The 16,990-nt window shown below is 31.6% G+C and overlaps 1 protein-coding gene across 4 annotated transcripts in view; it reads right to left on the bottom strand.

Moving 5' to 3' along the window:
* prom (prominin) overlaps positions 1 to 16,990 on the bottom strand; it is a 101,552-nt gene that overhangs the window by 9,342 nt on the left and 75,220 nt on the right. For 3 of the 4 annotated variants that reach the window (XM_075311073.1, XM_075311072.1, XM_075311070.1), the window contains exons 11-16: positions 11,486 to 11,739; positions 11,051 to 11,404; positions 10,867 to 10,971; positions 10,695 to 10,811; positions 9,122 to 9,268; positions 5,395 to 5,557 (exon numbers count right to left, since the gene is read on the bottom strand). In XM_075311073.1, coding sequence (XP_075167188.1) covers positions 5,464 to 5,557; positions 9,122 to 9,268; positions 10,695 to 10,811; positions 10,867 to 10,971; positions 11,051 to 11,404; positions 11,486 to 11,739 — 1,071 coding nt within the window. In that variant the 3' untranslated portion in view covers positions 5,395 to 5,463. Of the gene's footprint in view, positions 1 to 4,977; positions 5,119 to 5,394; positions 5,558 to 9,121; positions 9,269 to 10,694; positions 10,812 to 10,866; positions 10,972 to 11,050; positions 11,405 to 11,485; positions 11,740 to 16,990 lie in introns of those variants that run through there. The other variant, XM_075311071.1, reaches the window with a different exon arrangement.

Genomic DNA, 16,990 nt, shown 5'->3' on the forward strand with positions numbered 1-16,990 from the left:
TTCTCAAAATTTTATTTCTATAGTAAATTTTCTCAATAATTTATTTTTATAGAAAATTTTGTCAAAATTTCATTTGTATCGAAAATTTTCTCAAAATTTTATTTCTATAGAAAATTTTCTGAAAATTGTAGTTCTATAGAAAATTTTCTCAATAATTTATATTTATAGAAATTTTTGTCAAAATTTCATTTGTATAGAACATTTTCTCAAAATTTTATTTCTATAGAAAATTTTCTCAAAATTTTATTTCTATAGAAAATTTTCTCAAAATTGTATTTCTATAGAAACATTTCTCTAAATTTTATTTCTATATAAAATTTACTCAAAATTTTATTTCTATACAACATTTTCTCAAAATGTTATTTCTATAGAAAATTTTCTCAAAAATTTTTTTTCTGTAGAAATTTGAAGACCTCGTAGTCAGAGAAAATCTACCTAAACAAGATTTTATTTGTATAAAAAATTTTCTCAAAATTTTATTTCTATAGAATATTTTCTCAAAAATTTTTTTTTATAGAAAATTTTCTCAAAATTTTATTTCTATAGAAAATTTTCTCAAAATTTTATTTCTATAATTTTAAATTTTAAATCTAAATTTTATTTCCATACAAAATTTTCTCCAAATTTTATTTTTATAGAAAATTTTCTCAAAATTTTTTTTATAAAAAATTTTCTCAAAATTTCATTTCTGTAGAAGATTTTATTTCCGTCGAAAATTTTCTCAAAATTTTAATTTTGTAGAAATTTGAAGTACCTCGTAGTTGGAGAAGAATATTTTGAAAAATCTACCAAACAATTTTTTTTCTAAAGAAATTTTTCTCAAGATTTCATTATTATAGAAAGTTTTCTCAAAATTTCATTTTTATAGAAAATTTTCGCAAAATTTTATTTCTAAAGTAAATTTTCTCAAAATTTTATTTCTATAGAAAATTTTCTCAAAATTTTATTCCTATAGAAAATTTTCTAAAAATTTTATTTCTATAGAAAATTTTCTCAAAATTTTATTTCTATAGAAAATTTTCTCAAAATTTTATTCCTATAGAAAATTTTCTAAAAATTTTATTTCTATAGAAAATTTTCTCAAAATTTTATTTCTATAGAAAATTTTCTCAAAATTTTATTTCTGTAAAAATTTGAAGACCTCGTAGTCGGAGAAGAATATTTTGAAAAATCTACCAAAACAATTTTTTTTTCTAAAGAAATTTTTCTCAAGATTTCATTATTATAGAAAATTTTCTCAAAATTTTATTTCTATAGAATTTTTTCTCAAAATTTTATTTCTATAGAAAATTTTCTCAATAATTTATTTTTATAGAAAATTTTGTCAAAATTTCATTTGTATCGAAAATTTTCTCAAAATTTTATTTCTATAGAAAATTTTCTCAAAATTGTATTTCTATAGAAAATTTTCTCAATAATTTATATTTATAGAAATTTTTGTCAAAATTTCATTTGTATAGAACATTTTCTCAAAATTTTATTTCTATAGAAAATTTTCTCAAAATTTTATTTCTATAGAAAATTTTCTCAAAATTGTATTTCTATAGAAACATTTCTCTAAATTTTATTTCTATATAAAATTTACTCAAAATTTTATTTCTATACAACATTTTCTCAAAATGTTATTTCTATAGAAAATTTTCTCACAAATTTTTTTTTCTGTAGAAATTTGAAGACCTCGTAGTCAGAGAAAATCTACCTAAACAAGATTTTATTTGTATAAAAACTTTTCTCAAAATTTTATTTCTATAGAATATTTTCTCAAAAAATTTTTTTTATAGAAAATTTTCTCAAAATTTTATTTCTATAGAAAATTTTCTCAAAATTTTATTTCTATAATTTTAAATATTAAATCTAAATTTTATTTCCATATAAAATTTTCTCCAAATTTTATTTTTATAGAAAATTTTCTCAAAATTTCATTTCTGTAGAAGATTTTATTTCCGTCGAAAATTTTCTCAAAATTTTAATTTTGTAGAAATTTGAAGTACCTCGTAGTTGGAGAAGAATATTTTGAAAAATCTACCAAAACAATTTTTTTTCTAAAGAAATTTTTCTCAAAATTTTATTCCTATAGGAAATTTTCTAAAAATTTTATTTCTATAGAAAATTTTCTCAAAATTTTATTTCTATAGAAAATTTTCTCAAAATTTTATTTCTGTAAAAATTTGAAGACCTCGTAGTCGGAGAAGAATATTTTGAAAAATCTACCAAAACAATTTTTTTTTCTAAAGAAATTTTTCTCAAGATTTCATTATTATAGAAAGTTTTCTCAAAATTTCATTTTTATAGAAAATTTTCGCAAAATTTTATTTCTAAAGTAAATTTTCTCAAAATTTTATTTCTATAGAGAATTTTCTCAATAATTTATTTTTATAGAAATTTTTGTCAAAATTTCATTTGTATAGAACATTTTCTCAAAATTTTATTTCTATAGAAAATTTTCTCAAAATTTTATTCCTATAGAAAATTTTCTCAAAATTGTATTTCTATAGAAAAATTTCTCTAAATTTTATTTCTATATAAAATTTACTCAAAATTTTACTTCTATACTACATTTTCTCAAAATGTTATTTCTATAGAAAATTTTCTCAAAATTTTTTTTTCTGTAGAAATTTGAAGACCTCGTAGTCAGAGAAAATCTACCTAAACAAGATTTTATTTGTATAAAAAATTTTCTCAAAATTTTATTTCTATAGAATATTTTCTCAAAATTTTTTTTTATAGAAAATTTTCTCAAAATTTTATTTCTATAGAAAATTTTCTGAAAAATTTATTTCCATAGAAAATTTTCTCAAAAATTTATTTCCATAGAAAATTTTCTCAAAATTTTATTTCTGTACAAAATTTGAAGACCTCGTAGTCAGAGAAGAATCTTTTGAAAAATCTACCAAAACAAATTTTTTTCTATAGAAAATTTTCTCAAGATTTCATTTTTATAGAAAATTTTGTCAAAATTTCATTTTTATAGAAAATTTTCGCAAAATTTTATTTTTAAAGAAAATTTTCTCAAAATTTTATTTCTATAGAAAATTTTTTCAAAATATTATTTCTATAGAAAATTTTCTCAAATTTTTATTTCTATAGAAAATTTTCTCAAAATTTTATTTCTATAGAAAATGTTCTTAAAATTTTATTTTTATAGAAAATTTTCTCAAAATTTTATTTTTATAGAAAATTTTTTCAAAATTTCATTTCTATAGAAAATGTTATTTCTATAGAAAAATTTCTCTAATTTTTTTTCTGTAGATATTTGAAGACCTCGTAGTCAGAGAAAAATATTTTGAAAAATCTACCAAAACAAAATTTTATTTCAAAAAAAAATTGTTCTCAAAATTTTATTTCTATAGAAAAAGTTCTTAAAATTTTATTTCTATAAAAAAATTTTCTCAAAATTTTATTTCTATAAAAAATTTTCTCAAAATTTTATTTCTATAGAAAGTTTTCCCAAAATATTATTTTTATAGAAAATTTTCTCAAAAAAAAAAATATAGAAAATTTTCTCAAAATTTCATTTCTATAGAAAATTTTATTTCTATCGAAAATTTTCTCAAAATTTTAATTTTGTAGAAATTTTAAGTTCCTTGTAGTTGGAGAAGAATATTTTGAAAAATCTACCAAAACATCAATAATACAATGTACCAAGTTGTAAAAAAAATTATCCTTTTTGGTAAAATTCTAGCAACTGTGGCAACCGTTTCTGTAACACCTAATAGAGTAACAGTATTATCGACCGGAAATATTTTTTTTGCGACGGTACAGAATGCTCTCTAAAGCAACTGATGATGAGAATCGAAAATATTATTTATTCATGCATTAGAGCGATAGATGAAGCCGGTATGTAGAAAATGATGCAAGAAAAAATATCTAATAAGAATGTATCCTGAAACAAGCAATACGATGAATATAATATGGCGATCTCACCAAGCATTTTTTCCCTCCAAAACACGTCAATTTTATAATGTAAACGCCCCTAATTTGGAATATGCACTGACTGATCATACTCTTTTAAAAATATATGTCAAATTATTAAAATAAATTTCGTAGAAAAAACGAATAAAAAAGGCTTCGAAGAACATAGGGATGTGAAAATAACTTACAAAATTTTTCCTCTTTGCGATCGGGATTTATTTATTTGAACAAATAGTGCGTATATTTGAATTTAGAGTAAATGGAAATTTTGAGTTTCGATGGCAACCGTCAAACTAAAACATCTCAACTCGGTGTGAACGGTGAAATATTTTGAAAAAACAAATGAGGAAAACGAGTCAGTGGGAACATATCATAATATTACGTTCACATTATGCTCAAAATCACAAACACAAAACAGGTGTTAAATCCACGAATTAACTATCCTCCATATTCACAAACGTTAACGTAAACTTTAAACCTACTATTACCATACAAATTTCTTCGATAAACTGTCATTAAATTATTATGAATATAGGCATAAATCTCTAATTTTTGACAATGTGAACACTTGTGACTTTGGTAATAGTGTGAATGTAGTATAGGAAACATGTAATCTCAATATTAGTATGAGGGTGGTATATTCTACCCTATGTGAACAAAAGATGATAGATCGTAAACATCTCCTTTCATTTCTGAAGGCGATGAAATCGAGAATTGATGATGGAGCCGGAACCCACAAATTCCACAACTAAAAGAATTAATGGTGATGTTATGCTTAAAAATCTAATTTATTCAAAATTGATTGTTAAATATAAACGACTTTGTCGGAGGGTTTGGATTTAGGACTCTTCACAAAATTATGAATTAGCCATAATTTTAGAATTTGGGCGGAAGGGCAATGAAGGAATAAATAGTGTAACACTAAGGCAACCTATTTCCATAGAAAAGAAATCGGCCTTGGTTTTATAACTATTGGGTTTATTGCAATAGAATGGTGGATCTTTATGCTCGTGGTCAAATAATAACATTCCCTGAACTTACATGGGTGGTTTTGCCATGCCACTCTGTTGAGATTGATCCCTCCGTATTGATTGGTATTGCCTACTGCTGCTAGCAGCTCTTGATTGGCTTGATTCACGTTGACGACTCTGATCCCGATTTCCATATTCATCATCTAAATTAAATTCTTCAGTTCCCTGCCTTCGCCTAGTAAAGGAAAGTCAATAGATAAAAAAGGACGTAGGAATACATAGATGTCAGAATCGAAACCCTAATAGTAGAATTGAGAGGTTCAAAACCCATATATAATGGATGTATTATTATAATATTTATGCTGAATATTATTTCCAAAGTCAAGTCACTAAATACAATGAATGATTTCAAATTATTCTTAGATAATTCCTAGCAAAGTTATCTTATAATCTGAATGTATGGAAAGACGGATTTCTTTTAAGCCTAACCAATCCTATGCTGGGAACTTACATGGGCGGTTTTGCCTTGCCAATTTGTTGAGGTTGACCGCGCTGCAATGGTTGTGATTGTCTACTGCTACTAGCTGCTCTGGATTGACTTTGTTCGTTGACGGTATTGTGACTGGTTTCCACTTTCTTCATCTAAATTGAATTCTTCTGTTCCCTGTCTTCGGCTGGTAAAGAGAAATACAAAGAAAAAAATACATTTTAAAATTTCGACGACATTTTCTATAGAATCAAAATTTCAATGAAATTTTCTAAAGAATTAAAATTTCAACAAAAACCAACGTTTCGACAAAATGTTCTATAGAAAAAACATTTTTACGAAATTTCCTATAGAAGTGAAATTTTGACAAAATTTCTTACGGAAATGAAATTAAAAACAAAATTAATTAAATTAAACTAAAATCTAAAAAAATCCTATAGAACTGAAATTTTGATAAAATTTCCGATAGAAATGACATTTTGACAAAATTTCGTCTAGGAATGGAATTTTGAGAAAATTTCCTATAGAGATGAAATTTTGAGAAAATTTCCTATAGAAATGAAATTAAAAAAAATCCTACAGAAATGAAATTGTGACAGAATTTCGTATAGAAATTAAATTTTGACAAAATTTCGTACGGAAATGAAATTTGGACAAAATTTCATATAGGAATGGAATTTTCAGAAAATTTCCTATAAATATAAAATTTCGACAATATTTTCCGTAGAAATGAAATTTTAACAAAATTTCCTATAGAAACGAAATTTTAACAAAATTTTTTACAGAAATGAAACTGTGACAGAATTTCGTATAGAAATGAAATTTGGACAAAATTTCATATAGGAATGGAATTTTGAGAAAATTTCCTATAGAAATGAAATTTTGACAAAATTTCCAATCGAAATGAAATTTTAACAAAATTTCCTACAGAAATGAAACTGTGACAGAATTTCGTATAGAAATGAAATTTGGACAAAATTGCATATAGGAATGGAATTTTGAGAAAATTTCCTATAGAAATGAAATTTTGACAAAATTTCCAATCGAAATGAAATTTTAACAAAATTTCCTACAGAAATGAAACTGTGACAGAATTTCGTATAGAAATGAAATTTTGACAAAATTTCGTATAGAAATGAAATTTGAGTAAATTTCTTATAGAAATTAAATTTTGACAAAATTTTCTATAGAAATGAAATTTTTACAAATTTCCTAGAGAAATGAAATTTTGAGAAAATTTCCTATGTAATTGAAACTTTGACTAAATTTCCTATAGAAATTAAACTTTGACAGAATTTCGTATAGAAATGAAATTTTGACAAAATTTCCTATAGAAATTAAATTTTGACAAAATTTTCTAATAGAAATGAAATTTTGACAAAATTTCCTAGAGAAATGAAATTTTGAGAAAATTTCCTATAGAAATGAAACTTTGACAGAATTTCGTATAGAAATAAAATTTTGACAAAATTTCCTATAGAGATGAAATTTTTAACAAAATTTCTTACAGAAAGGAAATTTTGACAAAATTTCCTATAGAAATTAAATTTTGAGGAAATTTCCTATAGAAATGGAATTTTGAGAAAATTTCCTATAGAAATGGAATTTTGAGAAAATTTCCTGTAGAAATGAAATGTTGACAAAATTTCCTATAGAAATGAAATTTTGACAAAATTTCCTATATAAATTAAATTTTGACAAAATTTCCTATAGAAATGAAATTTTAACAAAATTTCTATAGAAATTAAATTTTGACAAAATTTCCTATAGAAATGAAATTTTAACAAAATTTCTATAGAAATGAAATTTTGACAAAATTTCCTATATAAATTAAATTTTGACAAAATTTTCCATAGAAATGAAATTTTGACAAAATTTCCTAGAGAAATGAAATTTTGAGAAAATTTCTTATATTAGAAATGAAACTTTGACAGAATTTCGTATAGAAATACAATTTTGACAAAATTTCCTATAGAGATGAAATTTTGATAAAAATAACCTATAGAAATTAAATTTTTAACAAAATTTCCTACAGAAAGGAAATTTTGACAAAATTTCAGATAGGAATGGAATTTTGAGAAAATTTCCTATAGAAATGAAATTTTGAGGAAATTTCCTATAGAAATGAAATGTTGACAAAATGTCCTATAAAAGAAATTTTGACAAAATTTCCTATAGAACTGAAATTTTGACAAAATTTCCTATAGAAGTGAAATTTTGACAAAATTTCCTATAGAAATGCAATTTTGACAGAATTTCGTATAGGAATAAAATTTTGACAAAATTTCCTATAGCAACGAAACTTTGACAGAATTTCGTACAGAAATAAAATTTTGACAAAATTTCCTATAAAAATGAAACGTTGACAGTATTTTGACAAAATTACCTATAGAAAAGAAATTTTGACAAAATTTCCTATAGAAATTAAATTTTGAAAAAATTTCCTATAGAAGTGAAATTTTGACAAAATTTCCTATAAAAATGAAATTTTAACAAAATTTCCTATAAAAATGAAATTTTAACAAAATTTCCTATAAAAATGAAATTTTAACAAAATTTTCTATAAAAATGAAATTTTGACAAAATTTCCCATAGAAATAAAATGTTGACAAAATGTCCTATAAAAATGAAATTTTGAGAAAATTTCCTGTAGAAGTGAAATTTTGACAACATTTCCTATGGAAGTGAAATTTTGACAAAATTTCCTATAGAAATGAAATTTTGATAAAATTTGATATAGGAATGGAATTTTGAGAAAATTTTCAATAGAAATGAAATTTTGAGAAAATTTCCTATAGAAATGAAATTTTGAAAAAATTTCCTATAGAAATGAAATTTTGACAAAATTTCCTATAGAAATGAAATTTTGACAAAATTTCCTATAGAAGTGAAATTTTGACAAAATTTCCTATAGAAGTGAAATTTTGACAAAATTTCCTATAGAAATGAAATTTTGACAAAATTTCCTATATACATTAAATTTTGACAAAATTTCCTATAGAGATGAAATTTTGACAAAATTTCCCATAGAAATGAAATTTTAACAAAATTTCGATAGAAATGAAACTTTGACAGAATTTCCTATAGGAATAAAATTTTGACAAAATTTCCTATAGAAACGAAACTTTGACAGAATTTCGTATAGAAATAAAATTTTGACAAAATTACCTATAGAAAAGAAATTTTGACAAAATTTCCTATAGAAAAGAAGTTTTGAAAAAATTTCCTATAGCAATGAAATTTTGAAAAAATGTCCTACAGAAATGAAATTTTGAGAAAATTTCCTATAGAAGTGAAATTTTGACAAAATTTCCTATGGAAGTGAAATGTTGACAAAATTTCCTATAGAAATGAATTTTTGATAACATTTCCTCTAAAAATGAAATAGTAACCCTCTAATGCCCCAATTTTTTTGCCAGCTGATTAAATGTATACCGTAAAATTCAGCATATGCTGCAAAGCCTCTTGAATAGTTTCAAATAAGTTTTCTTTTTATTTCGCCCATTTTTGTTGTCTTAAGGAGTGTTTTACTAAAAGCTTCCTTATTAAGTGAAGGCCGCCTAAAGGCGGGCTTGGGCATTAGAGGGTTAATAACATTTCCCATAGAAATGAAATTGTGACAAAATTTCCTATAGAAATGAAATTGTGACAAAATTTTCTATAGAAATAAAATTTCGACCAAATTTTCTATACCAATAAAATTGTTTCTTTGGTTGCGGAAATTTATTTAGAATTTTTGTTAAATACTTACAAAGGTGGTGGCCTGGATCTGCTTTGTGATTGATCACGGTCCTGTGATTGGCGACTTGTAATTACACTACGTGGTTGACTTCGTTCACGAGTTCGACCGGAAGCTTCTTCAGCATCCAAATCAAATTCTTGTGTACCTTGTCGACGCCTTGAATGCATTAATTTATTGATTTAAATAAACAAATTAAAAAATTGATATTGTTAAAAATATTAATTATTATTAGAGTAGTAAATAAAGAATACAAAAAGAATAGTAATACGATCCAATTGGAAAAGTGAATATTAAATAGCACACTTGATTTTGAGAATAAAGGTGATTGTGCAGTCGCTGGTAGAGCAATCCTACAATTTTTGATCAGCCAATAATTCTTAATAAGTGGTTGGTGTCCAGCATCGCTCCTAATGCCAATAACTTCAATATTCTAATTAAATTTTTATTTTATTCCAGAGTAGCCAAAACTGGTAGGCACCTCTAGCTAAATTTGTTATCTCTCACAAGAAGTGCATTGGTATTTTTGAAACCGAAAATTCTTTGAGCGTTATTATCGACTGTTTACATTTAAATATATACAAAAAAATAAAATTTTGCCTTTGTAGTTGTTAAGAGTGTCCAAAATTTGCCAACACGACATAGGTTAGGTTAGGTTAGGTGGCAGCCCGATGTATCAGGCTCACTTAGACTATTCAGTCCATTGTGATACCACATTGGTGAACTTCTCTCTTATCACTGAGTGCTGTCCGATTCCATGTTAAGCTCAATGACAAGGGACCTCCCTTTTATAGCCGAGTCCGAACGGCGTTCCACATTGCAGTGAAACCACTTAGAGAAGCTTTGAAACCCTTAGAAATGTCACCAGCATTACTGAGGTGGGATAATCCACCGCTGAAAAACTTTTTTGGTGTTCGGTCGAAGCAGGAATCGAACCCACGACCTTGTGTATGAAAGGCGGACATGCTAACCTTTGCACCACGGTCGATAAGGAATTTACTCCAATTTTTATTACCTCTTTATCGACTACGGTGCCATAAACCCCTTATTGGCGTCAAAAAAAAATCATTGTAATGGAAATTACTCTTGAAAAATTCCTGTACATTTCTTATAGGAAATGCATTTCCGCATGAAAAACTTTTTGCGCAGAATAACTGCGAACATTTTTGAGTCTGTTATATTGAATCCATGTTGTGCCCGAATTTTTCGTTGAAACGATCTTAGTACTAGGCCATATAAATAATAGTTCGCCTATCGACAACCGCCATGGCTGTGTTTACACACTTTCATTTCTTACTAGTCGATGTCGACACCAAACATATGATTTCAAAAAATATTAAGAATAATCTTAGAAGTAGAGCCATCATCACTAATGAGAAGAAAAATGGAAAATTTTGAAATAAATCAAGTCCCATTGTTAGCCCTTGCCGGAAATCTACAAATAGCCGCTGCTAGTAACCAATAAACAAGTAAAAAAGAAATAAAAAGAAAAAATGTGCAATAATTTTGTTTGTATATTTTGTATATATAGTACGGAAAGGACATAGCATCATGATATCTACAAAGATTAGTTGAATACTCTTACATGGGTGGTGGTCTGAAGCGAGGGGTTTCACGTTCATATGAGCTGCGATCTCTGGATGGTCCACGGCTTGGACCAGGTGATCGCCAATTATCTTCGACATCAGATTGTGGTCGTCTTCTGTGGAAGAATATGCAATAAGGTCAGGATAATTTTTAAAATGTTATAGACATACCCTTGACTTTGACTTCGAGCAGGTGATCGTCTTGCTCGTATAACTCGATCCGATTCTCTTCCTACATCATCTATATCCAAAGTTTCTTCGGTAGCAGATCGTTTGCTATTTATTACAAGGGCAGCAAGAAGAATTTGGAATTAGTTTAAGATTTCGTAAAGTTACCTTAATTTATTTTTCTTACAGTACTGGCCTGACTCGTCCCGTACTACTTGTACTTCGATCTCTTGGCGAAACTGAGCCACGATCTCGTTTACGACCTCTGTCACCCCTTTGGGCAGCTCGCAAACGTACTCTCTTTAAGCTCGTCAATTTTCTTTGGACTGTAATGAGATTTAAACCAACCGGAGTGGCAATGGACCACAATAACAAAGTGAGAAATGTGAAAAACCATAAGGCATTAACGAAATCAATCATATTTCGACAGAAAAATATGCGATTCGCATCAAAGATATCAAAAAATGGACGACATTTGGCTGTTGTATCACCCAATTGTGAGGACATGGTGGCCTTACTGCTGGTCAAATAATTTTTCAGTCTGTAAGCGAACAAAAGTTAAATGGAAATGATTACCTCGCAATGATGGAACAAAACGAAATGAACCATATATGATGATTACCTTTCCGTATAGATACGTGTCTGATTGTCACATATCTCGCCGGCTGTTTTCTCCAAGTACTCTTGTATGTTGCGCAAATGATTTAAAGTCTGATTGACCTGTTTGGCCCAGGGGTCCCTTTGCAATTCCAATGCTGTCAAATGATAAAGTATTTCATTTTGCAATTGTTCCAATGGTTGTAGAATGGAAGCTTGTAAACGTTTCGAACGACTGCCAAGTGTTGTCATACGTGAGGATGTTGCCACGTCTTGTATCTGCAGGATAAATGGTTTCAAGTTATAGCAAACAAACATATGTGGGCGGAGGTTGGTATAGCAATGTAGAAAAACAAAGAAAACCATATCATCAATCCAGTTGAGATAATTTGGCTATGGAGGCCAACATTTTGTGGCCTTAACGATGGTCGCTTTCTCATTTTCCGATTAGTACAAAACTTAAATGAAGAATAAATCAACGGATTGTATGGGATCAGCTGTTTTCAAGACTAATAGTCTTTTGTATATTGCGAAATGGAAAGTTATTTTGCTTGAAATATTCTACATACATGATTCGGTTCTCTTAATATTATCTAGCTCCAGTACCCTGATTCAAGGTTCGTCAAGGTTAGGTTGAAAAGAGAATTCAGGTTGTCTAGTCTCATGTCGATTGACATACGCTGGGGTCAATATTTGGTTTGTTGTGCGCGCTCACTTCTTCTTTCCATCGCATCCTTCTTTTACTCCAGGAATTCTGTTTTTCTAACGAGATCCCAAATTTGTTTCCAGTCCCTGTTTCCAAGCAAGTCCAGGTCTTGAATCACCTCTTCACTCTTTGCCTAATATAGACAGGGTATCGACAAAACACGCCCTACATCCGATATGCTTTGCTGCTTCTATTCGACTCTTAATTCTTGATGTCCTGTCATTATTCCCACGGTCCTGCAGACTTTCGTCCTACTTTCCTTGAGTATTTCTCCAGACTTTTGCTAGTCTGGGTCACCCAATTTTATTTTCATCATTGGTCCACAGGGAGCCACCGTGGTGCAATGGTTAGCATGCCCGCCTCGTCGTGGGTTAGATTCCTGCTTCGACCGAACACCAAAAAGTTTTTCAGCGGTGGATTATCCCACCTCAGTAATGCTGGTGAATGTCACCAGCATTACTGAGGGTTTCGAAGCTTCTCTAAGTGGTTTCACTGCAATGTGGAACGCCGTTCTGACCCGGCTATAAAAAGGAGGTCCCTTGTCATTGAGCTTAACATGGAATCGGGCAGCACTCAGTGATAAGAGAGAAGTTCACCAATGTGGTATCACTATGGACTGAATAGTCTAAGTGAGCCTGATACATCGGGCTGCCACCTAACCTAACCTAAGCTTGGTCCACATCGTATATGTGTCTGCTTCTTTTAGTCCATGAATTCTGTGTCCCTAACGAGTTCCCTAGACCCTGTTTCCAGGTTGGTTGGTCCAAGAAGAGGCCAAATCACCTCTTCACTAAGATGGTAAAAGCAAGGAAGTGACAATGGTAGTATTCCAAGGTTTCATCATCCTCAAAACACGCTCTACATGCACCATCCTCTGCTGCTCCTATTCGGCACAGTGGTGCTCTCAATTCTAGGTGGCCGGCCATTATTCCCACGACTCTCCTGACTGCCGTTCTGTTTTCCTTGGATAGTTTTCCAGATTTTTTCTTGTTTGGGTCACCCCTTAGTACGATAAGTCCACATTCCTTTATGTGTTTCCCATGTCCATTGATCCAAAAAAAAAACTTATACCAAAAAAATGGTCCTATTCATGCATGTCCAGTATGCTTCCTGTTCTAGAAGTTTATTTAAGACCAAGGTATTGAAGATCGACCCTTAATTTCCTGGGAGGTAGTTGCTTATTTACCAGATGGTTATCTCTTTGGCTAGTAAAAGGGAGGACAGAGACAATGGTAATGTTCCAAGGTCTTATTATCCTCAAAACACGCTTTACATGCACCATCTTCTGCTGCTCCTATTCGATACAGTAGTGCTCTCAATTCTAGGTGACCGACTATTATTTCCACGACTCTCCTGATTTTTGTCCTACTCTCCTTGAGTAGTCTAGGTGCCCGCATAGTATTTTCGTCATCCTTCCGACTATTGCATTGGTCTACATCGCTTTATGGGTCGCCTTCTTTTATTGCAAGAACTCTGTGTCTCTAACGATTACCCTAACTTGTTTCCAGAGCCTGTTTCCAAATAAGGACAGGTTCTGAATCACCTCTTCACCGAGATGGTTAACTCTTTCTTTTCCTATTAAAGGCAGGGCAGTGACAAAATACGTCATAAATCCAACATCATCTGCTGCTCCTATTCGTCACAGTTATGCTCTCAATTCTTGGTATCCGATTAATATTCCCTCCTGACAGTCGTCCTAGTTACCTTGAGAATTTTTACAGACTTTTCCTTTGTCTAGGTAGTTTTGTTATCCTTCCGACCGTAGCCTTGGACCATATCGCTTTATGTGTCTCCTTCTTTTCTTAGAGGAACTCTAACGAGTTCCCTAATTTGTTACCAGTTTCACAATTCACCTCTTCACCGAGATGGTTAACTCTTTTCCTGGTAAACGCGGGGCAGTGACAATGTTTCAAGGTCAAACCTTAGTATTTTCGTCATTCGCTCTTCATGCACCATCCTCTGCTGTTCGGTACAGAACACCGTCCATCATTCCCACGGTTATTCTGACTGTGCCTCCACTCTCCTTGAGTAGTTCAGCAGACCTTAGTATTTTCGTCATCTGCTCTACATGGACTATCCTCTGCTGTTCGGTACAGAACACCGGCCATCATTCCCACGGTTCTTCTGACTGTGCCTCCACTCTCCTTGAGTAGTTCAGCAGACTTTTTTTGTCGGGATCATCCCATAGTATTTCCTCACATTGGTCCATTATGTATCCAGTGACCTGGTATCGGCTCCGGATAAGTAGCAGTTACAGACTTTTTTTGTCGGGATCATCCCATAGTATTTCCTCACATTGGTCCATTATGCAGTTATAGCATCTGCACCCTAGCCCTACCAAATGGCTAATAGTCCTGTCCATGCATGTCCAGTATGCTTCCTGATTTAGAGCTTCCCAAGATATTGGACGTCGATCCTTAGTTTCCTGGGAGGTTTTTGCTTATTTACCAGACGTTTAGGTCGTAAGCGAGGTGGTTAACTCTTTGTCTCGTAAAGGGAGGTCAGTGACAATGGTAATGCTCCAAGGTCTCATTATCCTCAAATATGCAGCATCCTCTATTGCTACTATTCGGCAAAGGTGTGCTTTCAATTCTAGGTGCCCGGTCATTATTCCCGGTCCGGCCCGGTCATTATTCCGACAGTCGTCCTACTCTCCTTGAATTCCGACAGTCGTCCTACTCTCCTACAGGACAGTCGTCCTACTCTCCTACAGGAAAAAGTATGAGGGACTACTTTTTCCTGTATGTGTCACCTAAAAGTTGTCTGTTCATACTTCTGATCTAGTGGTTCCCTTAAGTGGTATTGAAGATCGACCCTTAGTTTCCTTGGAGGTGGTTGATTATTTACTAGATCTTGAGGTCGTAACCGAAATTGTTAAGTCTTTGTCTAGTAAAGGCAGGCAGTGACAATGACACTACTTATCATCCTTAGAACGCGCCCTACATGCACCATCTTCTGTTGCCCCTATTCGGCACTGATGTGCTCTCTGTTCTAGTTGCCGGCTCATTATTCCCTCTTGACTGTCGTCCTACTATCCTTGAGAAGTTCTCCAGACTTTTTCTTGTCTAGGTCACCCCACAGTTTTTTCGTCGTTCTTCCGATCGTTGCATTGGTATCCACTCGCTTTAGTTGTCTTCCGTGCCCATCATCCTCGGCCCACGTTACCTCAACAGGTTCTCCAAGTTCACTAGCAGCTCCGGATAACTAGCAGTTAAAACGTCTGCACATGCATTATCGTAGTTGGTCATACCCTCTGTCAACAAAATGGCTAATAGTCTTGTTCAGGCATGTCCTGCATACTTTCTGATCTAGAGGTTTCCTAGATATTGAAGATCGACCCTTAGTCTCCAGGGAGTTGGTTGCTTATTCACCAGATGCTGATAAGAGGGTTACTGAAGAGACAAACCAAGAGGTATTACTATCGACTCTATGAGTCGATTGTCTGTTGTGTCTACACTGAAGTTGCATCAGATTTCTAGGTCTTCTCTCCAAGTTATGTTAGAAAGTGACTTTAAAAAAGACTATAGAATATTACCCCGTGAATTTACGGGTAATTTATTGACGGAATGGTGATGATGACCACAGGTAATTTCACCGCGCCTTGGGATAATGTACGGGTAATTTATTGACGGAATGGTGATGATGGCCACAGGTAATGTCACCGCGCCCTGGGGACTCCTTGTTTAAATCTACGCTGCTTGAATATTTTATCTCCAAATTTGAAATCTGCCTATGCAAATTAAGAGCCAAAGATTCGTATCCATCGGTTTAGACTTATTTTCTATAATCTCAAGAGAATAGCATGAGGATGTGGAATCTACATTGATAGTTGGTACCTACAGTAGTTCGGTATAAGTAGCGTCTCAAGTGAATTAGTGCATTTCACCCCTTACTCGAACCATTGCCTGGCGTATGAAGAGGAATTACTCTCAAGTATTAGCAGCTTAAAGGGTGATACGGTCATAATTTGGTCAATATAAACTTGACGTATTTCTTACAAGTTTGCATTTAAAAAACCTGAACACCCCTCATTTTGAAGGTGTGTGTGCAGAATGTTGTTTCTATTTTGATTTTGGAATTCACTCTTCAGTTGTCAAAATGCCGTCCAAGCAAGAAGAGCAGCGTATCAAAATTTTGCTCGCGCATCGCGAAAATCCGAGCTACTCGCACGCAAAGCTGACAAAATCGCTAAAAGTTGTCAAATCAACCGTTACAAATGTAATTAAAGTGTTTGGGGAACGTTTGTCGACAGCCAGGAAGTCTGGATCGGGGGGAAATCGAAAACCGGAAGCCGCTGAGACGACAAAGAGAGTTGCCGGTTGTTTCAAGCGAAACCCTAACCTCTCTCTCCGAGATGCCGCAAATAAGCTTGGTGTATCGTCTACAACCGTGCATCGAGCCTAAAACCGAGCCGGACTATCGACTTACAAGAAGGTAGTGACTCCAAATCGCGATGATAAACAAAATACGACGGCCAAAGCGCGATCCCGGAGGCTGTACCCGACGATGCTGACGAAGTTTGACTGCGTGGTAATGGACGACGAAACCTACGTCAAAGCCGACTACAAGCAGCTTCCGGGACATGAGTTTTATACAGCAGGTAGCAGATATTTTCAAGCACATAAAACTGTCAATGTTCGCAAAGAAATATCTGGTTTGGCAAGCCATCTGTACCTGTGGCTTGAAAAGCAGCATTTTCAGAGCTTCCGGGACTGTCAACCAAGAAATTTACGTGAAAGATTGTTTGAATAAACGTCTGCTGCCTTTCCTGAAGAAACACGGTTGTTCCGTACTGTTTTGGCCGGATTTGGCATCTTGCCATTA

Source organism: Haematobia irritans, chromosome 5, assembly GCF_050003625.1.
Source record: "Haematobia irritans isolate KBUSLIRL chromosome 5, ASM5000362v1, whole genome shotgun sequence".
Classification (NCBI taxonomy): domain Eukaryota; kingdom Metazoa; phylum Arthropoda; class Insecta; order Diptera; family Muscidae; genus Haematobia; species Haematobia irritans.